Genomic DNA, 26,182 nt, shown 5'->3' on the forward strand with positions numbered 1-26,182 from the left:
TCCCCAGTCTGGGGAAAGTTTTGTTGGCTAAGTGTCATGTACACGGTTAAAGTGGCCGTTTCCAATACAAGAACAAATCACAATACAACTTTCATAACAGTTAACATAGGCAATAGAAAACTATATTTAAAGAGTAGCCTGCTGGCCTTACTGGAGTCGATTAGTAACGTATTAGCACGTAGCTATTTTAGGAGGGAATATCACACCTGGCACAAGACTTGTCTCATGTTCCTGTTTCCTGGCTCAGGTGTGCCCTTATACCTGCGCCAGAGGGGGAGGTACGAACATGGTCAAGGAGGTCTGCAGGTTGACGATAACCCGCAGGGCTGAGCTTTGCGCGCTCATCAGTTAAGGATGGAATGTTGGGTATGTGAGGGAGCCTCCACATTCTTTCTTGGTGATGCTTGTTCTGTAGGCGGGCGCGGAGGCAGGATGATCTGGGCGGCTTTTGGGGTGGAAGCTGCGGATGGGGCCATGTATCGGCGATTTGGCCAACCTCCTTCCCTGTAGAGCATGAAGATGGGTCGTGGCTGGGTCTTCCAGCATGACCCGAAAACACACAGCAAGGGCAACTAGGAGAGGCTCCGTAAGAAGCATCTCAAAGTCCTGGAGTGGCCTAGCCAGTCTCCAGACCTGAACCAATAGAACTCTTTGGAGGGAGCTGAAAGTCCGTATTGCCAGCGACAGCCCCGAAACCTGAAGGATCTGGAGGAAGTCTGTATGGAGGAGTGGGCCAAACACCTGCTGCAGTGTGTGCAAACCTGGTCAAGAAACAGGAAACTATGATCTCTGTAATTGCAACAAAGGTTTCTGTACCAAATATTAAGTTCTGCTTTTCTGATGTATCAAATACTTATGTCATGCAATAAAATGCAAATTAATTACTTAAAAATCATACAATGTGATTTTCTGGATTTTGTTTTAGTTTTCGTTGAAGTGTACCTATGATAAAAATTAGACACTCTACATGCTTTGTAAGTAGGAAAACTGCATAATCGGTAGTGTATCAAATACTTGTTCTCCACTGTAATATATATCATTATATAGTTTTAGAATTGTTCCACAGTTGTTTGCTCTTTTTCTCTCTCTCTCTCTTATAAAGAAGACCTCTTAGAGATATGTGACTGAGACAGACTCTGCAGGGGAGTGTAGGAGATAAGAGACTAGTTGACATTCCACAATAAATCAACTTTGGGGAGTGCACATTTATTGCCTAGCTTTTAGATAACACTGAAACTCTATGTTTGTATAGATATAGATGCAGGGTTTTGGTCTCAGGAGTAAAAGGTAATGAAATAGTCTAGTCAGTGACATCACTAATGCGGGACTTTGGTTTAATAAAACAACTTGAGACCTTTTGTTTGATGCAGAACTTACTCGGAAACATGTGTGCTATGTTCCCGATTGTCAACTTCTGTCTGCAATTGCATTAATAAAGGTTTTTGAATGATTTAYTTAAAGATATTGTCATAATGCTAATTTCACCAATGAACCAATGATTTACAAGGACGTAAGGAACAAACCCTAACAGTAGTAAGCAAGTTRATGTGCGTTATCATGCATGCTTGTACGTAACACTTGTACAGCCATCTTATACCCGGATGCCGCTCACTGAGCGTGACTCATATATACCGAATTGTGCTGGTCCAAACGTGTGGACTGTTCACATAAACATGAACTGTTTATCAGTCAGTTATTGTGATATCTTGTGCTACTCGAATGGCGTTAGTCCGTCGTCAGCTAAACTTACTGGGTATTTTCATCACTAGTAAATATTCACAGGAGTACAAGCTCATTTTAAAAGGATACTTCTGCCTAAACCTCACCTTTCTTCCTCAGATTTGAKATGATCACCCTGGTCCTTAGTATGTAGGCTGACGTGTATAGCTGTGCGGTGACGAATCAAAGCTTGCTATAGTTTCAGCATGTTGGATGGGCTGTTGATACTAGCATTACCTAGCATGTGGTGGGCTTGCAAAAACACCCAAATGGCGATCAGTGTTGGCGATCAAGCATTCATGGTCCCTTATGGGAAGCTCTGTTAGAGCTTATTCAGACACTCTGATATGCAGGCATATCTAGTAATCTACAGTGCATTCGGAAAGTATTCAGACCCTTTGACTCCTTTTGTTACGTTACAGCCTTATTCTAAAATGTATTAAATYAAATATGTTCCTCACCAATCTACACACAATACTCCATAATTACGAAGCGAAAACCGTTACATTTTTGGGGAAAATGTATTACAAATAAAAAACACGAATACCTTATTTACATTAGTATGCAGACCCTTTGCRATGAGACTCYAAATTGAGCTCAAGTGTATCCTGTTTCCATTGATCATCCTTGAGATGTTTCTACAACTTGATTGGAGTCCACCTGTGATAAATTCAATTGATTGGACATTATTTGGAAAGGCAAACACCTTTCTATCKGTTGACAGTTCATGTCAGAGCAAAAACCAAGCCATGAGGTCGAAAGAATTGTCTGTAGAGTTCTGAGACAGGATTGTGACGAGGCAAAGTTTGGGGGAAGGGTACAGCATTGAAGGTCCCCAAGAACACAATGGCCTCCATCATTCTTAAATGGAAGAAGTTTGMAACCACCAAGACTCTTCCGAGAGCTGGCCGCCTGGCCAAACTGAGATATTGGGGGAGAAGGGACTTGGTTAGGGAGGTCACCAAGAACCCGATGGTCACCCATGATAAAGCTCCAGAGTTCCTTTGTGGAGATGGGAGAACCTTCCAGAAGGACAACCATCTCTGCAGCACTCCACCAATCAGTCCTTTATGGTAGAGTGACCAGACGGAAGCCACTCCTCAGTAAAAGGCAAATAACAGCCCGTTTGGAGTTTGCCAAAGGCATACCATGTGAAACAAGATTCTTTGGTCTGATGAAACCAAGATTGAACTCTTTGGCCTGAATGCCAAGCGTCACTCTGGAGGAAACCAAGAACCGCTCCTCACCTGGCCAATACGGTGAAGCATGGTGGTGGCAGCATCACACTGTGGGGATGCTTTTCAGCGGCAGGGACTGGGAGACTAGTCAGGATCGAGGCAAAGATGAACGGAACAAAGTACAGAGAGATCCTTGATGAAACCTGCTCCAGAGTGCTCAGGACCTCAGAATGGGGCAAGGTTCACCTTCCAACAGGACAACGACCCTAAGCACACAGTAAAGACAATGCACGAGTGCCTTCAGGCCAAGTCTCTGAATGTCTTGAGTGGCCCAGTCAGAGCCCGTACTTGAACCGATCTAACATCTCTGGAGAGACCTGAAAATAGCTGTGCAGCAACGCTCCCCATCCAACCTGACAGAGCTTGAGTGGATCTGCAGAGAGAATGGGAGACCCCCAAATACAGCTGTGCCAAGCTTGTAGCATCATACCCAAGAAGACTTGAGATTGTAATCACTGCCAAAGGTGCTTTAACAAAGTACAGAGTAAAGGGTCTACATTTTTATGTAAATGTGATTTATTTTTTATTTTWATTTTAAAAACWATTTTTGCTTTGTCATTWTGGGCTATTGTGTGAAGATTGATGAGGGGAAAAAACTATTTAATACATTTTAGAATAAGGCTGTAACGTAACAAAATTTGGAAAAAGTGAAGGGGTCTGAATACTTTCCYAKTGAACTATATTGGGTCTATTTCTTTCGTTGTCAGGTCATCATTTATTTTTCTCTCATGGCTTACCAGTATATACCGTTAGACATTAGCCTTTAGTTCAAGTAGACTATTTTTAGGTCTAGGTTTTCATTATCAGGTCACTCTCACTGTGCACACTGTGCATGCTGCAGATGCATAAGCTACTGCTGAGCAATTTCAGTAGGACATTAGGCTATTTAGACAAAGTGGATACTTAGCTAATATTAGTTGCGGTTTTGGGGGTGTGTTAATTGTACTGTATATTTTATGCCATGTGATGTTATGTCATGGCTGAGCTGTGGCTCTCTGCAGCAGTCTACTGTATGGTCTTCTCTCTGTACAATGTCTTCTGTTATATAAACACGTATGCCTTTTCTATTACAATTTCAGTKCGGCAAATTAGCCTTATCATGCTCCAATAGCAGGGATTCAGTTCAATTTGGGTGTCAGGACCCTTCAGCGTAACGTCTGCTCAAGAATCCATCTGTCGGCCTACTCTTCATGGCCTTAGGAAAAGCAACAAACGTATATCAGAGTACAGTATCTCTCCTCTCTCTCAGTAGCACAAGTTTGAGTTCACGTTAAGGCAACAGTGTTGGGTTTACATTACACTTTCCCAGAGGTTTGAATACACAAAGTGTGCCTTCCCTTTAATTGATTTTGAAAGTTCTGTTGGCATTATGGACTGTCACATTTGGAACATTGTCGTCATCACCAGAACTAAGACTACTTTGTCCTCTCTTTCATGTTGTGCTGCCTGCATGCTGAGCACGGGCAGCACCTGGCAAACCTCTGTTCAACATTGATGCTGGTAACCAGTGACAAGATACTGGAACTCATCACGGCTCTGGTTCCTTCGTCAGAGCTGAGTGCTCGCTCTGAGCTATTGGCGCCCAATTCTGAATCGGCGCTGCTACTGTTTCTCAATTGATCCTGGCTTCACTCTGATCCTCWGCTKCTACGATGTTAAAATTMATGTATTCTGAGATTGTGAAACCTACCTGAGTTGTTGCAGTATTGCTATATGATCATGATTGTCAGCCCGTGCATAAGAAGAATATCCTCATACACCAAGATGACAGCTCTTTCCGCCTCATGGGCMTCAAAAGAGCAATCTTCAGGCAATGCGAAAGGTTACCTATCAGCCTCAATGGATTTACGCTAAGGGAAGGGTGTTTAAGGTTCATACAATGATATGAGGTCGTCTTATGGCTTTCTACAGGATTGTTTTACGGTTGGGGAATACACTTTGCACTAATGTTTCTTTAATCATTGCATGAACTCACGATTTTCCGATTTAATTATGGACACTCACRTTCCCAAACGAATAGGAAGGGTAAAGGCATGCCGTTTATCACTACTCAAACTAACACTGCTTTCTGTCCTTTATTCCATGTTACGCTARCTGCAGTAGCGACCACTAGCCACGCTGGGCGATCAATTATTCATCACCGATGCTGGCAAACCAATGACGAGATACTGGTTTACATCACGGCTCCGTCTCCTCTGCAAACGCTGCGGGCTATCTCCTGATATGCAGAAATTAATTTAGCATCGGTGCTGCTTCAACGACTTCTCTCTGTCCCTGCGTCCACACTYAAGATCATGGGGCGTGGTCCTYTGCTTCCTATGAACGCTACATTAGATTAAAACGCCAAGGAGATTTTGGATGCCAAAAGTTCATCTGCGATTTCCATGTCTTATATAGTTTGCTATGTCGGTGTTCGGCCCACAGTCAATAGCATTGCTTTGGTGGTTATCCTAATAAAGTTCAGTGGATATTAGCACAGGTGGTTGGCTGGGTGCTTATTACTTAGGATGTATTGTAGTAGATATTTCATGTAGGCCATAGATTAGGCTACTCATATAGTTCAGTGTTGGCACCTGGCGGTGCTTCTTTAGGGCGGCTGGGTTCAAACTGCTGCGTGGCAGGTAGGCAGATGGTCACATGTGCCGAGATGACACTTATCTTGCCTCAAGCGAGGGTACCCYGCGATACGTCACAAGAGATACATTGGAGTTATACGTCGCTCAGTATGCASATATGATTAACAATCTACTTAAGATTCATTTGCATGATAGGATTGCTTTAGGGGGTCATTTGATGATAATATTTCAACGGTGCTTCTGCCATAGCTACACATAAGCGTCTGGCGTAAAGTTCTGCAGTTTTGGGGGATTGGTATAGTTTACCGCACTCACTGCCCGTAGGCTATATTTTATAATGGATGCTTTGCTCCGGCATTGAGTTACCCTGAAGGAGAGTCTATATCGCGAAATCTTGCGTTATTCATTGCTGAATAAATGGTTAAACATATTTCAATGTGGAGTTTTCTTTCTGAAATTAAGCGGAGCCAGTTCAGAAAGGAAACCCGAGTGCCCCGCCTCAGCTGACCCATCAGCTGAGATGGTACCAATTAGAGGCTAGTATTAATAGGTCTACCTTATTGGGTGGGTATTTAAGCTTTACGGGTCTGCTRTCTCAACCTGCTGCTACCGCTACTCTGCCCTGGCTTCTTGCTCCCATCACCACCTGTTAGGTTATGTGTTCATGCAAGGGGGATTGGTTAAATATATTTCTATGCAGCGTTTTCTTTCTGAAGTTAGGTAAGCTTCTATTCCTAAGGTCCTGTCTGGCTCTGACATGTCCATTAAGTGGTTCCGTGTGAGACTGTTTTGCAACTTCAAAGAGCACAGAGAAATGGCTGTCGCTGCTCTTTTAATAGCTGCAAATCTTAAAACGCTCTGCTGAGAGCATGTTAAGATTTTTCTGGCCACTAAGGAAAACCATTATGTAATTTTGTAATTTGTGTGAACTACCCCTTTAAGCCTACCTATATGCCTATGTTTTGTGTTCCTTCACTTTTGTAGCTATTAAACTAGCATTACACTGTGCTCTTCGAAGTTGCCAAACAYTCTCACACAGAGCCACTTAAAAGAAATGTCAGAGCCTCCATCATGTCTGATGAACAGTCCTAATGCCTTAACAGACAGGACCTTAGGAATGGACGCCTATCTAACTTCTCTAGTCACGGTTCTTGTCTAAATGTGAGAAGTAAAATCATAACCAGGTAAGACAACTGGTATAAAATGCATTCAGGTGCTTACGCTTACGAGGAGAATGTTAAGATTCCGGGTAGCCTAGACTGTTCCAGTCAGTTGTTGGATTTGAACAAGAGGTCTGCTGCAGTCGATCAGTGTTTGAAAAACCACCCATCTTTCCTTTGGGAGGTGGCACTATGTATCCCTGCCTGAGCTGACATCTAGCGCAACATATCTGCAAATATCATACGAGCACGAAAACCCTACATGGTCTAGGACGGAATCATTCGAATCAATAATTCAAATCAACCCGTCCAGCAAACATGCAAAACAAATGACAGCTTTAATTGTATAAACACAGATGAAAGGAATTTTAATATTAATGCTCATGCCAGAGTAAGTGCTCCTGAAACCATTGTTATAAAACTGCCTCACCAACCACAGTTCTCCACTTGGTTGGGTTCTTTCAATACTGCSCTGACAGTACAGTAAGTAGCAATGTGTCTTGTCATGCCTCAAAAAGCTACCAATAAGCGTTAGCATGTTTTCCAATCAGCATTTATASAGCCTGGAGTTTTCACTGCTCAGATCACATGGTCATGAAAAACMCTTAGCCTTAAAGGAAAACTCCACCCAAAAACTATCTTTWGGTGTTTTTTTCATTGTCCGTTGTTGATATAGTCCCAAAATGTTTTGCWTGTGAGCAATTATGTTTKAAAAATGTTCAAAATACAGAAATACAGCCGGTATGATGCATTTTGTATCATATGATGCTGCGTTTTGCATCATGTGATGCTAAATGCAATATACCCGCTGTGATGCTAAATGTATCTTACCGTCTGTATTTCTGTATTTTGAAAGTTGAAAACTTGATTGCTCACATGCAAAACATTTTGGCACMAWATCAACAACGGACAATGAAACTAATTAAACAAATACAAAAATATTGTTTTTGGGTGGAATTTTCCATTAACGACTAGTATATAATTTGTGCCAGGAATTTTTCCATATGGCCAGGAATTTTTCCTGACCATATGGGGGCAGGTAGCCTAGTGGTTAGAGCATAGGGCCAGTAACCGAAAGGTTGCTGGATCGAATCCCTGAACTGACAAGGTAAAAATATGTTGTTCTGCCCCTGAACAAGGCTGTTAACCCACTGTTCCCTGATAGGCTGTCATTGTAAATAAGATTTTTTTCTTAACTGACTTGCCTAGTTAAATTTAAAAATAAAACAAATATGATCTGACCAGGAAAAAAACACCAATTTCTATTTATAGTTCAACTGCATTTACCCAGAATGGCCACCACAATGTCATCCTTCAAGATCTCTATGGAGCCCCGAGACAGGAAGTAAAGTGCGGTGAGGACGTCTCCAGAGTGGACCAGGGTGTCCCCTGGGGGGGCGTGGGTGGTCTGGAAGCGCATGGCCAGGGCTCTCAGGCAGCCCTTGGTAGCTCCATGGAAGGCCTTGCAGCTCTCCAACAGATCCTGGTTGAGGTGGAGGCAGATATCTGCCTGAAGACACTCAGGGAATCCTTTTAACACCTACAGTATGTGTGGAGAAATTTAACAATTATAGGATGCAGCCAACGTGGATCACCTCTTGAGTCAGCCAATTGGGTTTTATATATTTGTTTTCATAGTTATGATCACCCTTCTCAAATGGTTACGGTATCTCAAAAGTGTTTTKATCTCCTGGAATTTAAAGTAGGCTACCTGTAGTGACAAAAACAATAAAAGCCATACTTACCTTTACAATAAGTGGGAATGAACCTAGGTTAAACTATTCCTCTGTTGGCCCACATGTAAATTACTATGATAATTAAGTGTTTCAGTGATGTAAAGTGATGCAAATGTAACTACTGTATACACTCACACAGGTTGTTCAGACCTTTTTTCACAATGAAAGATACTGTACGTTTTTATAAACAGGAAGTACCAGGGACGCGCTCAATACGGAAGTGGTCCGATGAAGCGGATGCTAAGCTACCAGACTGTTTCACTAGCACAGACTGGAATATGTTCCAGGATTCATCCGATGGCATTGAGGAGTTTACAAGATCAGTCACCGGCATAATTAATAAGTGCATCGGCGAAGTCGTCCCCAAAGTGACTGTACGTACATATCACAACCAGAAGCCATGGATTACAGGCAACGTCCGCACTTAGCTAAAGGCTAGAGCTGCCGCTTCAAGGAGCGGGACACTAATCCAGACTCTTATAAGAAATCATGCTACGCCCTCCGACAAACCATCAAACAGGCAACGCGTCAATACAGGACTAAGATTGAATCCTACTACACCGGCTCTGATGCTCATTGGATGTGGCAAGGCTTGCAAACTATCACAGAGTACAAAGGGAAACCCAGCCGTGAGCTGCCCAGTGACGCAAGCCTACTAGACGAGCTAAATGCCTATGCTTACTATGCTCGCTTTGAGGGAAGCAGCACTGAACCATGTATGAGAGAACCAGCTATTCTGGATGATCACACTCTCCATAGCCAATGTAAGTAAGACATTTTAAACAGATTACCAGGATTGGTACTTGGAGCATGCGCTGACCTGCTGCCAAGTGTCTTCACAGACATTTTCAACCTCTCACTGATCCAGTCTGTAATACCTACATGTTTCAAGCAGACCCCCATAGTCCCTGTGCCCAAGAACGCCAAGGTAACATGTCTAAATGACTATCGCCCCGTAGAACTCACATCTGTAGCCATGAAATGCTTTGAAAGSCTGGTCATGTTTCACATCAACACCATTATACCAGACACCCTGGACCCACTCCAATTTGCATACCGCCCCAACAGATCCACAGATGACACAATCTCTTGTCATGACTRTCCTGTGAGGATCCAAAGATCCGGTTACAGCTGGATKAGCTCTACAGAGCTCTCTCTCCCTCAGAGAGGGGGAAGGGATTGATGTGGGGGTTTTATGACACCTCACGTCGATCGTAAATTGTAATGCAGCAGACCGACTCCTTTTGGTTTCTAGTTTGGGTGATTGGAATGTCTTTGTGTCTTTAAAAAGAGTTTGCCGCCCAAAACTACAACATAAAACGAAGGACACTGGGACAATATATTTCAACATCCGAATGTTGGGAATAATGAGAGATGGAATATGGAAAATTAATGTKTATTTTGTGATGTCATAAAAAGGATTAGAAAGACGTTATAACAGAAACATTGTAACTTTAAGAGCTTTCACACTGTATATATCAGGTTTACATCTAAATGTTGTAAAAATGATATGATAAAAAAATATGAGAATACTGTTGTGAAGATAGCAATGTGATTTTAGCCTTCTAAATGAGAATTGTGTTTCATGCAAACTTGGGCATGGCTACTGACTGYGCACAAGTGAGCTCAGAGTTCGTGTCAACATGACGGAACACCCTCCAAGACCAGAGTGCTTAAAAGGACTCACTAATMAAATTTATATTAGACCAGAAAACGTGAGGTCGTGGCCCACACGTTGAAATGGTTTAAAACTACAAGACCAGACAGCGTGAAGCGGTGGCTACACGGCTGAAAATGGTAAGACCCTCTGAAACTCTTAACGAGTGAAGAAGTTAAAGACTAGACCAAACATTCACAGTCTGCATCTGTGTATGTAAAGTAGTCTAGGACATTTGACCAAAGATGAGAGGGAAGAACAGATCCCTCTCACCACCTGAGGTATCTATTCTAATGAACACTCCAAGACAGAAAAAGCCTACAACTAAGAAGGACATTGTGACCTCTTGTGGACAACCAGAGACTTACATCGAACCACTTCCCATAGACGGATCGAGTGGTTTCGACAGGGAAATATAATCCACTCGTAAACATATATTGCATTTCTAATCCGAATGAGCGGTTGTTAGGGTGCTAAATATTCTGGTTACGGTGAGTGTTGTTTCCAAATGTATGTACATATATGTACATATACATATATGTACATACCCCTCTCTTTCCATTGCGTAACCAAACGGTCATGCTTTTGCTAGTCCACTAGGGACCTGTTTTCATTGTATTATGTATGCAATCAATAACCTATGCTGTGTGTGTTTACGTATTCTGTGTGATGATTTAGTTAGTAAATAAATACTTAAGCCAATTTGTGTATCGCTGATTCAATACTTAGGTTAGGGTTCGTGCAGATACCAAGAATGAGACTGATGAGGTAATAATTAATAATTGACTCTTATTGATGTAAGAGATATTTATATCATCTTTAGAGTTTAAGTCGGGAGATAGTAACTCGGTAAACAACTGTTCCCGTGGTGCCCCAAATTCCTAATGAGTTAATTTAATTAATTTAATTTAATATAGTAATAATTAAACGTAGTAGGTAATTATTTGATTAATAGCAGTCATTACATTAATGATAGTCATGTCACGACCCTCTATTTCCCTCCACACTGCCCTTTCCCACCTGGACAAGAGGAACACCTATGTGAGAACGGTGTTCATTGAATACCTGTACATCTCAGCATTCAACACCATAGTTCCCTCCAAGCTCATCCCTAAGCTAAGGACCCTAGGACTGAACGCCCCTCTGCAACTGGATCCTGGACTTCCTGACAGGATGCCCCCCAGGTGGTGAGAGTGGGKAACAACACATCTGCCACGCTGAGCCTCAACACAGGGCCCCTCAAGGGTACGTTCTTGGTGGCCGGGCACGACTCCTACACCATCATCAAGTTTGCCGATGACACAACAGTGGTAGGCTTGATCACCCAAAACAATGAGACAGCCTGTAGGGATACCTAATCCCTGCAGCAATGTTCCAACATCTAGTGGAAAGCCTTCCCAGAAGAGTGGAGACTGTTATAGCAGCAAAGGGGGGACCAACTCCATATTAACACATTGACTCTGTACTCTGTACCGGAACCCCCTTCATATAGSCTTGCTACTGTTATTTTATTGTTGCCTCTTATATTTCTATAATTKTTTTTTTTAAACTACATTGTTGGTTAAGGGTTGTAAGTAAGCATTTGACTGTAAGGTCTACTACACCTGTTGTACTCGGCACATGTGACAAATAGAATTTGATTTGATTCGATTTTGGAATGAGATGTTCGACGAGCAGGTGTCCCCATACTTTTGGTCATGCAGTGTAGTTAGTTAAATAATTAACCAAATATTTACCCGGACTATCTGCATTGACCCTTTTTGCACAAACATTTTTGACTCATCACATAACGCTGCTGCTACTGTCACTTTATTACAGTATATGTACATATCTACCTCAATTACCTCGTACCTCTGCACATCGACTCGGTACTGGTACCCCATGTATATCGCCAAGATATCGTTAGTCATTGTGTATTTATTATTATGTGTTTTACTTTTATATTATTTCTCTATTTTCTTACTCTGCTTTGTTGGGAAGGGACCATAAGTAAGCATTTCACTCTTCGTCTACAGCTGTTGTTTACGAAGCATGTGACGAATAAAATTGTATTTGATTTCAAAAGAAGAAAACACTACTATATCCTTTTAGCAAGCTCATGCAGCCACATGCAAGCCAACRTGTGACATATGCCCTTAGCCTCAGCACAAAGCACTCTTGTAATTAGAATCCGGCATGCATGTGGAAGCGCAGTGTTTGGCACACAGAACACAGGAGATGGTATGGAAACTAAAACACTTCACTCAAAAACTGAAAAGAAAAGTGGTGATGATGACAATGACGATGACTATGGTGTTGCTGATTTGTCTTCTGTCTACACATGATGGGCTATTAACGAGATGTTTTGAGAGCCAAATATTATAATATGTTTTGAAAGCCAAACAAAAATGTCAAGCAATTAAGCGAAAATGGAAATGGTTACAGTTCATACTTTCACATAATATGTACCTCCTGTTCTTACCAGCGTAGATGTTATTCCAATCGAAAAGCAGAAATACAAAATAAAAAGTTTTTTTTTTAAGCATTTTGCATGAGGATCACATTGGCAAGAAAGAGAATTGAACTATGTTGGTGTGCTGATTTGAGGTTCTGTTGTTTACCGTGTTCATGTCGATGCCGTTGGTGTAGGTCCAGGAGTGCTGGAAGTACTCCTCCAGTCTCTGCTTTAGCGGGTTGGGGATCTGGTGGAAGCGGATGAACTCTCGAACCCGCAGCATCTGGGTGTGGTACCTGGCCGTGCCAGAGTACAGCCGCTGGATGATGGCTGAGACGTTACCGAAGATGCTGGCATACATGAGGGCTGAACAACACAGACATATATAAAGGCAGGGGTAAGTCACAATGATTTAGTGTTTTCATAATATGCATTGATTTGTACAATCAATCTCGTCAATTTAAGGACAAAAGTTACACAATGAATAGTTCAGACTCACAGCCGATCAGCATGACACAGATGGAGAAGATCTTTTCTGAGTTGGTATTTGGGGAGACATTCCCAAAGCCCACGCTGGTTAGACTGCTGAACGTGAAGTAAAGTGCTGTGACATATTTGTCCTTAATGGAGGGCCCAGAACTAGGGTCACTGTAGTTATACCTCTTGCCAATGGAGACCCCCAGATTGTCGAGCCAACCAATCTTGTGCTCCAGGTAAGGCTTCTCCACATTGCCAATGGCGTACCATATGCAGGCTAGCCAGTGAGCAATAAGTGCAAAGATGCACATGAGTAGCATTAGCACAGCAGCTCCATACTCAGAGTAACGATCCAGTTTCCTGGCCACACGCACCAATCGCAGCAGTCGGGCTGTCTTTAACAGGCCAATCAGAGTGGTGGTCTAAAGAGACAAAACATACGGTGCATATTTAACAAGCACTCCTAGAGACATGATCAGACATTGTGAAATATGTTCCACCTTTTACCAAATAAATACTGAGTGTAAAAAACATTACGAACACCTTCTCTTTCCATGACATAGACTGACCAGGTGAATCCAGGTGAAAGCTATGGTCCCTTATTGATGTCACTTGTTAAATCCACTTCAATCCGTGTAGATGAAGGGGAGGAGACAGGTTAAAGAAGGATTTTTAAGCCTTGAGACAATTGACACATGGATGGGGAAGACAAAATATGTGCCTTTGAACGAGGTATGGTAGTAGGTGCCAGTGGCACCGGTTTGTGTCAAGAACTGCAATGCTGCTGGGTTTTCATGCTCAACCGTTTCCCATGGGTATCAAGAATGGTCCACCACCCAATGACATCCAACCAACTTGATACAACTGTGGGAAGTATTGGAGTCAACATGGGCCAGCATCCCTGTGGAACGCTTTCGACACCTTGTAGAGGTGGGGGTGCCACTCAATATTATAAAGGTGTTCCTAGTGTTTGGTATACTCAATTTACTGTATTTTATTTATATGCAAAGTGTGCACTAATTTACAGTATATTAATATCACACAGCTGCATTAAAATATACTTCAGTCCGACAGATGTATTACCAAAGTTAGCTTACACCTCTGCTTTAAAAAAGTCTGGAAAAATAGTCAAATTCACTATTTTAACAGTAATGAGCTTTCTCTGCACTCCTCTCAACAGTATAATTCAAAGACTCTTAATCTTTGCGACTTTCAATGTAATGACTCTCCGGTCAAGGACAAATTAACACGGAGCTGTGATACAAGCAGCCAGCAGATAAATCCTGCTTTATTGAAGTCTGGGTGGGAGGAAGGTAACACAATGAACGATACCTAGGGAGGTTGCTGCTTGCTCTCTCATCAGCAATGGCTACACTTACACAATCGTCCTCTTTAGGGAGATCATTTATTTACCTGACAATTAATATGACCCTGGCTGCCATTCATTATTTTTAGAGGGTCCGTAATTGATAACACTGCCAGTGGTTCTAATGTGCAGTGGGGTCCATAATTATTGGCACCCTTAAAGTGGACATGACATTTAACTACATTGCAGATATTTAACAGACAATCATATCAGTCAAAAACATKAAATTCCKATTTTTCTTCCTACAAAACCGACTTTTTAAGAGGTTTTAAAAATTGGTTCTATTTGACTCAACATTCCATGACGTATTGTAATGATAGGGCGGTGAGTCAGAAGCAGGTGAAACGTTTTAATAAAACCAAGAACACGACACTAACATAAGGCAGAACACCGATACACAAGAACAATACCAATTGGTGAGTGAACATGGGAGAGTAACATAAAGGAGAGGAAATTATGAAGGTAATGGAGTCCAGGTGTGAATCATAATGAGTAACAGGTGCGCGTAATGATGAATCCCAGGACCGGGGGTTAGTACTCTGGCGACGTCGTACGCCGGAGGGGAGGAGCAGACGAGACAGTACCCCCTCCCCTCTGACYTGCGGCTCCAGCCGCAGGACGACGCCGACCAGGGGGACGACCCCGAGGAGCGGGTTGGTCCGGTTGGCGAAGGTGGAAATCATGATGTTGGGGTCCAGAATGTCCTCCACCGGAACCCAACACCGCTCCTCTGGGCCATACCTCGCCCAGTCCACCAGATACTGGAGCCGACCCCCACGACGTCAGGYGTCCAGTAGGGATCTGACAGCGTATGCCGGCCCCCCCTCGATGTCCAGGAGGTGTGGGCGACAGCATCAGCTAGGGGACCAGGAACCACCGGCCTGAGAAGGGAGACATTTTAAGAGGGTGAGATACGGTAGTGACTGGGTAATTGTATCCTGTGTGTCACCCTCCGGAGAACCTTGAACCGCCCCACAAACTGGGGGCTCAGTTTCTTGCAGGGCAGGCAGAGTGGGGGGTTCCTGGTAGAGAGCCATACGCAATCCRCAGGATGGAACACAGGGGTCTCACTGCGGTGACGGTCTGCCTGTTCCTGCTGACAATGGACGGGAAGCCAAGGTCACTGAGGCACGGGAAGCGGGAAGCGGCAGGAGCTTCCCTGCTGGAGCATTCCGGGGGGACTTGGTTTGAGCACACACGGAACAGGAGTTGACATACCGCGTAACATCCTGCACCAAGGTGGGCCACCAGTATTTCTCAGTGAGGGAATGGATGGTGCGAGAAATACCTGGATATCCAGCGACAACAGCTGTGTGCCCAGGTCAGCAGCCAATCCCTTATCCCTGTGGGAACGTAGATGCGCGTGGGAGGACCATTTCTGCGTGCGGGCTCCCTCTCTAGAGCCTGGCGAATGTACACATCTACATCCCAAACCACTGGACCCACAACTCGGGAGGATGGGATTATGGTTGCCTTCTGGACAGGACCCTCTCCGAATTGTAGATACGGGACAGGGCATCGGCCATGAGGTTCTTAAAACCTGGGAAATAGGTCACCGTGAAGTCGAACCTGGTGAAGAAGAGGGATTCAATTCTCCTCTCTGTCCGTATGTAAGGTTCCGATGGTCGGTGAGGATGACGAATGGTTCCTTGGCGCCCTCCAGCCAGTGTCTCCACTCCTCTAGTGCCATCTTCACCACCAAGAGCTCCCGATGGCTGACGTCGTAATTCTTCTCTGCGGGGAACAGTTTCTTGGAGAAGAAAGCACAAGGAAACAATTAATGGGTCCCCCTGTCTTTGTGACAAAACTGCCCCCACACCCCAACTCCGATGAGTCTACCTCAAACACAAAAGGTATCATGGGATCTGTGTTTCAGTAAGGGGGCGGAGGTGAAACGCCCRTTGAGGAGACGAAAGGCATGGTCAGCTGCTGGAGGCCAATCCAACCTTGAGGAGGGAGGTGAGAGGGGCGGTGACGGCACTGAAGTTCCTGATGAATCGGCGGTAAAAGTTGGCAAACCCCAAAAACCATTGTAACCCCTTGGTGGTTGGGACTGGCCATGACCTTACCGCATCTATCTTCTTGTCCTACATCCTCACTCCCTGCGGGCTGATTTGGTAGCCCAAGCAGGAGACAGCCCTCTGGTGGAATTGGCACTTCTCTGCCTTGACGAACGGGGGGTTAGCCAAGAGGCGTTCCAGGACTGCTAGAACGTGAGTGATGTGATCTTCCAGGTTGGCCGAGAAGATCAGGATGTCATCGATGTAAACAGTCACCTGACGTCCGACCGTGTCCCTGAACACCTCGTTGACAAATGCCTGGAACACTGACGGAGCACTGGCTAAACCAAAGGGCATAACCAAGTACTCGTAGTGACCAGACATCGTGCTGAACGCCGTCTTCCACTCATCCCCTCCCGGATGCGAATGAGATTGTAGGCACTCCGCAGGTCCAGTTTGGTGAAGAACCGGGCCCTGCGYAGCTGCTCGATGGCACCAACGGGAGAGGGTACGATACTTTCCACGGTAARCGATKCAAGGGCGTAATCCTCCCTCCTTCTTGGCCACGAAGAAGAAACCAGCCGATGCAGGGGACGTGGACCTGCGGGTGAAACCCTGTTGGAGCGCCTCTTAATTGTAGTCCTCCATGGCCTGGGTCTCAGCCCCTGACAGAGGGTAGATGCGTCTGCGCAGAGGTGTAGCACCGGAAAACAGGTCAATGGCATAGRCCCAGGGGCGATGAGGAGGGAGAGAGGTAGCACGGGTCTTGGAGAATACCTCCCTTAGATCCTGATATTCCTCCGGGATGTTGGGCTGGAGGGCAACCACAGGACTCTCAACCGACGTGGAACCACAGGGGACAGGGAAGCAGGTATTCCGMCATTCAGGTGACCAGTCGGTGATTCTTATCCCTGACCATGAGATGGTAGGGTTATGGTGCTGAAGCCAAGGTAGGCCGAGGATGATCTTGTGAACTGGTGCACTGGTGATGAAGGGGATGTTTTCCTGGTGATTGGGCTCCACGGTGAGGGTGAGTGGTTGGGTGATGTGTGTGATTGTTCTGGATCCTAGAGGCCGACAATCGAGACCTTGAACCGGAAAAGGAGAGGAGAGCAGGTAGGTAGTAATAATGAGAGAGGAGGCAAGGGTCTGATCCATAGTCCCCCACGGCGCCGGAATCCACTAAAGCTGTAGACACAGGGCATGAGGGACAGTCAGCCAGAGTGAAGGGTACTACAAAGAGTCTAACAGGAAGAACAGTAGATGGAATACTCACTCATGGTTCAGGTGATGTAACATCACGTGACCGTCCCTCTGCTCTAGTGGATCCCTTATTCTGAAGTAACGGACACCGCTGGCGCTTGGGCCCTCCCTGGCCACAGTACAGACAGAGCCCCAGCTGTATCCGTCTGAGTCGTCCGCCGCTGGAAGGCATGTGACCCCTACCTCCATGGGTTCAGGCTCTGATCCGGAACACTCGCCGAAGGAGGGAGAGAAGCGATGAAGATGCCGACGCTCCCGGAGGAGGTTATCCAGATGGATGGCCATCGCAATGAGTGCGTCCAGGGTGAGGGTGTCATCTTGGCAGGCCAGTTCCGTCTAGACCTCCTCACGCAGACCTCTTCTAAATAACGTGCTGAGCGCCTGCTCATTCCATCCACTGGAAGCTGCTACTGTCCGGAAAGTAAGCGCATCCTGCTGGAGCAGACGCTGACCCCCCTCTGCCCTCCGAGGGATGATCAAAAATACATTTAAACAGAGCCATTAACCCCTCATAAGACTCAAGCTCATCCTCTCACCCAGATGGCCGTAGCCCATTCCAATGCCCGCCTAGTCAGCAGAGAAATAACCGTGGCAACCTTAGATCTCTCGGTGGTGGGGGCTACTATCTGATGTGCGAAATAGAGGGAGCACTGAAGGAGGAAGCCACGGCATTTGGATGGTGTTCCGTCATATTTCTCTCCGGGAGGGATAGACGGGCACCGCAGACCTGAGATGCTCGATGGGCTGGTGTGCTGACTCGTTGGGTAGACTGGCTCTAGAATATCCTCCGCTGTTGAGACATTGTAGACTGCACAGAACATCTTCCATGGCCGTCCCCAGTTGAGCCAGCTGATCATGGTGTTGATGAAGAAGGTAACCTTGTTCATTGATCGTCTGGGAAATGTCCGGTTGTCCTGCTGCTTCCATTCCAAATTTTGAGTTGGTATTCTGTAATGATGGGGCGGTGAGTCGGAAGCAGGTGCAACGTTTTAATAAAACCAAGAACACGCCACTAACATAAGGCAGACCGCCAATACACAGGAACAATACCAACTGGTGAGTGAACATAGAGTGTGACAAATAAAGTGACARATAAAGGGGAGGAAAGGATGAAGGTAATGGAGTCCAGGTGTGAATCATAATGATTAACAGGTAATGATGAGTGCCAGGTGTGCGTAATGATGAATCCCAGGGCCGGTGGTTAGTACTCTGGCAACATCGTACGCCGGAGGGGAGGAGCTGGAGCAGACGTGACACGTACACTAATGCATTGTTGGCAGAATAGATGGATGCAGTATAATGCATTAWTAATATAATTCACCAATACATTTCTTATTGGTAGTTTCTTATTGGTAGTCCAAAAAATATTGTTATTAGGTTGTAAATCACAGCTGGCCTGGTACATTGTTTGCTGCCTCCATTCGGGATCCACTGTTTCAGTTTACATGATTACATTTTTAGGACAAAAACGGACGAATGTAACTAACTCTGGGAAGTCAATACAATCAAACTAACAAGGGCAATGATCACAAGTCAGTCATAACGTGGCAAATAGGTTAGCGTATCTATTTATGTAGCAAGCAGTAACAGTCAGTATCTGGTGTGGCCACCAGCTGCATTAAGTACTACAGTGCATCTCCTCCTCATGGACTGCAGCAGATTTGCCAGTTCTTGCTGTGAGAGTTACCCCACTCTTTCATCAAGATACCTGCAAGTTCCCGGACATTTCTGGGTGGCCCTAGCCCTCACCCTCCGATCCAACAGTTCCCAGACGTAGTCAATGGGATTGAGATCCGGGCTCTTCGCTGGCCATGGCAGAAACACTGACATTCCTGTCTTGCAGGAAATCACGAGCAGAACGAGCAGTATGGCTGGTGGCATTGTCATGCTGAGAGGTCAAGTCAAGATGAGCCTGCAGGAAGGTACCACATGAGGGAGGAGGATGTCTTCCCTGTAACACACAGCGTTGAGATTGCCTGCAATGACAACAAGCTCAGTCCGATGAGCTGTGACACACCTCCCCAGACCATGACGGACCCTCCACCTCCAAATCGATTCCGCTCCAGAGTACAGGCCTCGGTATAACGCTCATTCCTTCGACGATAAACGCGAATCCGACCATACCCCCGATGAGACAAAACCGCGACTCGTCAGTGAAGAGCACTTTTTGCCAGCGATGGTAGGTTTGTGCCCATAGGCGACATTGTTGCCGGTGATGTCTGGTGAGGACCTGCCTTACAACAGGCCTACAAGCCCTCAGTCCAGCCTCTCACAGCCTATTGCGGACAGTCTGAGCACTGCTGGAGGGATTGTGCGTTCCTGGTGTAACTCGGGCAGTTGTTGGTACCATCCTGTACCTGTCCCGCAGGTGTGATGTTCGGATGTACCGATCCTGTGCAGGTGTTGCTACACGTGGTTTGCCACTGCGAAGACGATTTGCTGTCCTTCCTGTCTCCCTGTAGCGCTGTCTTAGGRGTCTCACAGTACGGACATTGCAATTTATTTCCCTGGCCACATCTGCAGTCCTCATGCCTCTTTGCAGCATGCCTAAGGCATGTTCACACAGATGAGCAGGGACCCMTGGCATCTTTCTTTTGGGTTTTTTCAGAGTCAGTAGAAAGGCCTCTTTAGTGTCCTAAGTTTTCATAACTGTGACCTCAATTGCKTACCGTCTGTAAGCTGTTTGTGTCTTAACGACCGTTCCACAGGTGCATGTTCATTAAATGGGAAACTGTGTTTAAACCCTTAACAATGAAGATCTGTAAAGTTATTTGGATTTTTACAAATTATCTCTGAAGACAGGGTCCTGAAAAAGGGAAGTTTATTTTTTTGCTGAGTTGATATTTTATGCTACAATTATTATTTTTTATTTCCTCCATACATAATCTTTCCAAATCCTTGATGTCCTTTGTTTGCACTTATGGAGTACACTCTTCAATTCAAACCACAGGTTTTCAATGGTGTTAAAGTCAGGAGACTGAGATAACTATTTCAAATGGTTGACTTTGTGGTCAATTAACAATTTATTTTGGGATTTTGATTAGCGCTTGGGGTTATTGTCTTGCTGGAAGATCCACTTGCAGGCAAGTGTCAGCCTCATGGCAGAGGCAACGAAATTTTGGGCAAAAATGTTCTTGTACTTGGTAAAGTTCATGATGTCGTTGACCAAAAGCAGGGTTGCACAACCCTCTTCCTGGAGATCTACCGTCCTGTGGGTTTTCAGTCCAACCCTAATGTAACACAACTGATTCTACTAATTAGCTGCTCAGCAAGACCTTAACTAGCTGAATCAGATACGCTAAATTAGGTTTGGATTGAAAACCTACAGGACAGTAGATCTCCAGGAAGAGGGTTGGGCAGTCCTGACCTAAAGGATAAGTTTGTGTTTTTACAACCAAATCTAAATGTTTTATGTAAATGGAATGTTTTTTGAGATTGTTTTTGAGATTTCACTTGTTTACCCCTACCAGCAATTCCCTTCCCCATCCTCATTGTGCTGCTCAAGCTGTTTCCCCTATCCAGCTGTTCCATTCTCTATGTAGCCTGCAACTAGAATGAACAGAGAGGTATCGCTCAAGTCACAACAAAATGGTATATAACGTTGCAGATAAAGTTTGGAATGACACAATTTCATGTGTATACCATCTAAAGACCTGCATAACATTACTGAAATCAAAACAAATCAAATTGTATTTGTCACATGCGCCGAATACAACAGGTGTAGACCGTACAGTGAAATGCTTACTACAAGCCCTTAACCAACAAAGCAACAAAAAAAAAGAATAAGAAGTAAAAATAACAAATATTTAAAGAGCAGCAGTAAAATAACAATAGAATGGCAATAAACATGGGGTACCGGTGCAGAGTCAATGTGCGGGGGCACTGGTAAGTTGAGGTAATTGAGGTAATAAGTACATGTGATTGAGTTATTAAAGTGACTTTGCATAGATAATAACAGAGAGTAGCAGCAGCTTAAAAAGGGGTGCGCGGGGGGGGGCAATGCAAATAGTCTGGGTAGCCATTTGATTATACATTCAGGAGTCTTATGGCTTGGGGGTAGAAGCTGTTTAGAAGCCTCTTGGACCGCTTGCCATGCGGTAGCAGAGAGATCAGTCTATGACTAGGGTGGCTGGAGTCTTTGACAATTGTATGGGCCTTCTTCTGACACCGCCTGGTATAGAGGTCCTGGATGGCAGGAAGCTTGGCCCCGGTGATGTACTGGGCCGTACGCACTACCCTCTGTAGTGCCTTGCAGTCGGAGACCAAGCAGTTGCCATATCAGGCAGTGATGCAACCAGTCAGGAAGCTCTCGATGGTGCAGCTGTCAACCTTTTGAGAATCTGAGGACCCATGCCAAATATTTTCAGTCTCCTGAGGGGGAATAGGTTTTGTCTTGCCCTCTTCACCACTGTCTTGGTGTGCTTGGACGATCTTAGTTTGTTGGTGATTTGGACACCAAGGAGCTTGAAGCTCCACTACAGCCCCGTCGATGAGAACGGGGGCTTGCTCGCTCCTCCTTTTCCTGTAGTCCACAATTGAGGGAGAGGTTGTTGTCCTGGCACCACACGGCCAGGTCTCTGACCTCCTCCCTATAGGCTGTCTTATCGTTGTCGGTGATCAGGCCTACCACTGTTGTGTCATCGGCAAACGTAATGACGGTGTGTACTCAGCCCTCACCCATGACTGCGTGGCCATGCACGCCTCCAACTCAATCATCAAGTTTGCAGACGACACAACAGTAGTGGGCCTGATCACCAACAATGATGAGACAGCCTACAAGGAGGAGGTGAGAGCACTCGGAGTGTGATGTCAGGAAAACAACCTCTCACTCAGCATTAACAAAACAAAGGAGATGATCGTGGACTTCAGGAAACAGCAGAAGGAGCACCTCCCTATCCACATCGAAGGGACAGCAGTGTAGAAGGTGGAAAGTTGGGCGTACACATCACAGACAAACTGAAATGGTCCACACACACAGACAGTGTGGTGAAGAAGGCGCAACAGCGGCTCTTCAACCTCAGGAGGCTGAAGAAATTTACCTTGTCACCCAAAACCCTGGCACACTTTTACAGATGCACAATCGAGAGCATCCTGTCGGGCTGTATCACACCCTGGTACGGCAACTGCACCGCCCTCAACCGCAAGGCTCTCCAGAGGGTGGTGTGGTGTGGCAAACTACCTGCCCTCCATGACACCTACAGCACCCGATGTCACAGGAAGGCCCAAAATATTTTTTTTCAATGGAAGAGTACATGTACAGGTACAGTACATGCTGCGCAACGAAGATGAGGAAGTGAAACGCTTGTTGGGGTAAGTTTCTCAGACACAAGTGAAATTGAGAAAAAAGGTGTCTGGACCTTTCTATAATATGCCATTTATATATAAAAAYTTAGATTTGGTTGTAAAAAAGCTAAATTGTCTTTTAACAACGGCCCCAGAACCAGTGGACGCAAAATAGCCTTATCACATCAAAAATCTACCATAATTTGTTACCATWGGTATGAGGTACTTTTCTGCATATGCTTGTTTTTCAACACCAAATCCACCATTGGTGTGCAAGGGCAAAGAGCTGTATTTTCATGTTATCTGACCATACAGTAGCAATGCCTGGAGCTTGATAAGCGGCATTGGCACTTTGATTGGACCCGGTGCGATGGTCAGATGACATGCAAATAGAGCTCTTTGGCCAAGCACACCAGTGGTGGGTTTGGTGTTGAAAAACAAAAGCATATGCAGGAAAAGTACCTCATACCTACAGTACTTGTTAAACAATATATATATTTTAGAATACAACATAGCTCAGTATTTSATTTGGATTTTATAGTATTCTTTCCTAATCTATATCAAGGGTGCCAATAATTATGGACCCCACTGTATGTGTAGATGAGACTTTGGTGTGTGGCTGTGGGAATGTATGTTTGTTGAATGGGTAGAAATGTCATTGTTGATGCTGCAATTATGTGAAACAGATCAAATTGAAAAATTGAATGAGCAGCTGTTAAGTGGACATTCTTTGATGCTTTCTGTAGCAGTACTCGGCTGAGGAACATAGAGTACATGTACAGCATGTCTTTCTAGCACTGTGCTCATGTACATATCCCTGCCTGGCKCCATTTAGCTGTTTGATCTAGCTCCACATAGCTAGGGCTTATAATAGCATTACAGGTCCTTTACCAATAGAAAATAGCCTCCTCAAAGAACTATTCAGGGGATACAAGACAGGCAAAAACACACAACTTTCTTTCAAGCTATTCCCATTGAGCAAAAGCTTGTTACTAAGTACAAGTACAAAAATATGTACGTAATATTAATAAAAAATTAATTACTAATTTAGTTAAAAGGAAACAACGGTCAGTGTATTCWTTTTTTTTTGCAGAGCATACTAACACATTTTCCTACACAATAATACATGTAAAAATACAGTCTTGTCCAAAAGTCTTGAGAATGACTCAAATATTAATTTTCACAAAGTCTGCTGCCTCAGTTTGTATGATGCCAATTTGCAAATACTCCAGAATGTTATGAAGAGTGATCAGATGAATTTCAATTAATTGCAAAGTCCCTCTTTGCCATGCAAATYAACTGAATCCCCCAAAAACATTTCCACTGCATTTCAGCCTGCCACAAAAGGACCAGCTGACATCATGTCAGTGATTCTCTCGTTAACACAGGTGTGAGTGTTGACGAGGACAAGGCGGGAGATAACTCTGTCATGCTGATTGAGTTTGAATAACAGACTGGAAGCTTCAAAAGGAGGGTGGTGCTTGGAATCATAGTTCTTCCTCTGTCAACCATGGTTACCTACAAGGAAACACGTGCCGTCATCATGGCTTTGCACAAAAAGGGCTTCACGGGCAAGGATATTGCTGCCAGTAAGATTGCACCTAAATCAACCATTTATCAGACATCAAGAACTCCAAGGAGAGCGATTCAAATGTTGTGAAGAAGGCTTCAGGGTGCCCAAGAAAGTCCAGCAAGCCGCAGGACCGTCTCCTAAAGTTGATTCAGCTGCGGGATCGGGTCACCACCAGTACAGAGCTTGCTCAGGAATGGCAGCAGGCAGGTGTGAGTGCATCTGCACGCCACAGTGAGGCGAAGACTTTTGGAGATGGCCTGGTATCAAGAAGGGCAGCAAAAGAAGCCACTTCTCTCTAGGAAAAACATCAGGGACAGACTGATATTCTGCAAAAGGTACAGGGATTGGACTGCTGAGGACTGGGGTTAAAGTAATTTTCTCTGATGAATCCCCTTTCCGATTGTTTGGGCATCCGGAAAAAAACTTGTCCGGAGAAGTCAAGGTGAGCGCTACCATCAGTCCTGTGTCATGCCAACAGTAAAGCATCAAATCAAATCAATTTTATTTGTCACATACACATGGTTAGCAATGCGTCCCGACTACTGTCCCGTCGATGTGGAAGGGGGGTGCTCCCTCTGCTGTTTTCCTGAAGTCTACGATTATCTCCTTTGTTTTGTTGACGTTGAGTCTGAGGTTATTTTCCTGACACCACACTCCGAGGACCCTCACCTCCTCCCTGTAGGCCGTCTCGTTGTCGTTGGTAATCAAGCCTACCACTGTAGTGTCGTCTGCAAACTTGATGATTGAGTTGGAGGCGTGCATGGCAACGCATCGTGGGTGAACAGGAGTACAGGAGAGGGCTCAGAACGCACCCTGGTGGGCCCAGTGTTGAGGATAAGCGGGGTGGAGATGTTGTTACCCACCTCACCACCTGGGGGCGGCCCGTCAGGAAGTCCAGTACCCAGTTCACAGGAATGGGTTGAGACCCAGGGTCTCGAGCTTGATGACGAGTTTGGAGGGTACTAGTGGTGTTAAATGCTGAGCTGTAGTCGATGAACAGCATCCTCACATAGGTATTCCTCTTGTCCAGATGGGTTAGGGCAGTGTGCATTGTGGTTGCGATTGCGTCGTCTGTGGACCTATTGGGCGGTAAGCAAATTGGAGTGAGTCTAGGGTGTCAGGTAGGGTGGAGGTGATATGGTCCTTGACTAGTCTCTCCAACGCACTTCATGATGACGGAAGTGAGTGCTACGGGGCGTAGTCGTTTAGCTCAGTTACCTTAGCTTCTTGGGAACAGGAACAATGGTGGCCCTCTTGAAGCATGTGGGAACAGCAGACTGGGATAAGGATTGATTAATTATTTCGTAAACACACCAGCCAGCTGGTCTGCGCATGTTTTGAGGACGCGGCTGGGGATGCCGTCTGGGCCTGCAGCCTTGTGAGGGTTAACACGTTTAAATGTTTTACTCACGTCGGCTGCAGTGAGTCAGTGTCAGTGGCACTGTATTGTCCTCAAAGCGAGCAAAGAATTTGTTTAGTCTGTCTGGGAGCAAGACATCCTGGTCCGCGACGGGGCTGGTTTTCTTTTTGTAATCCGTGATTGACTGTAGACCCTGCCACATACCTCTTGTGTCTGAGCCGTTGAATTMCGACTCTACTTTGTCTCTATACTGACGCTTAGCTTGTTTGATTGCCTTGCGGAGGGAATAGCTACACTGTTTGTATTCGGTCATGTTTCCGGTCACCTTGCCCTGGTTAAA

The 26,182-nt window shown here is 45.0% G+C and overlaps 1 protein-coding gene across 1 annotated transcript in view; it reads right to left on the reverse strand.

The window, feature by feature from the left end:
• The window catches only part of LOC111972743 (voltage-gated inwardly rectifying potassium channel KCNH7), a 127,212-nt gene that overhangs the window by 56,347 nt on the left and 44,683 nt on the right, over positions 1–26,182 (reverse strand). The window contains exons 7-9 of the mRNA XM_070449339.1: positions 13,020–13,419; positions 12,687–12,886; positions 7,981–8,233 (exon numbers count right to left, since the gene is read on the reverse strand). Coding sequence (XP_070305440.1) covers positions 7,981–8,233; positions 12,687–12,886; positions 13,020–13,419 — 853 coding nt within the window. The remainder of the gene's footprint in view (positions 1–7,980; positions 8,234–12,686; positions 12,887–13,019; positions 13,420–26,182) is intronic.

This window comes from Salvelinus sp. IW2-2015, linkage group LG2 (assembly GCF_002910315.2).
Source record: "Salvelinus sp. IW2-2015 linkage group LG2, ASM291031v2, whole genome shotgun sequence".
Classification (NCBI taxonomy): domain Eukaryota; kingdom Metazoa; phylum Chordata; class Actinopteri; order Salmoniformes; family Salmonidae; genus Salvelinus; species Salvelinus sp. IW2-2015.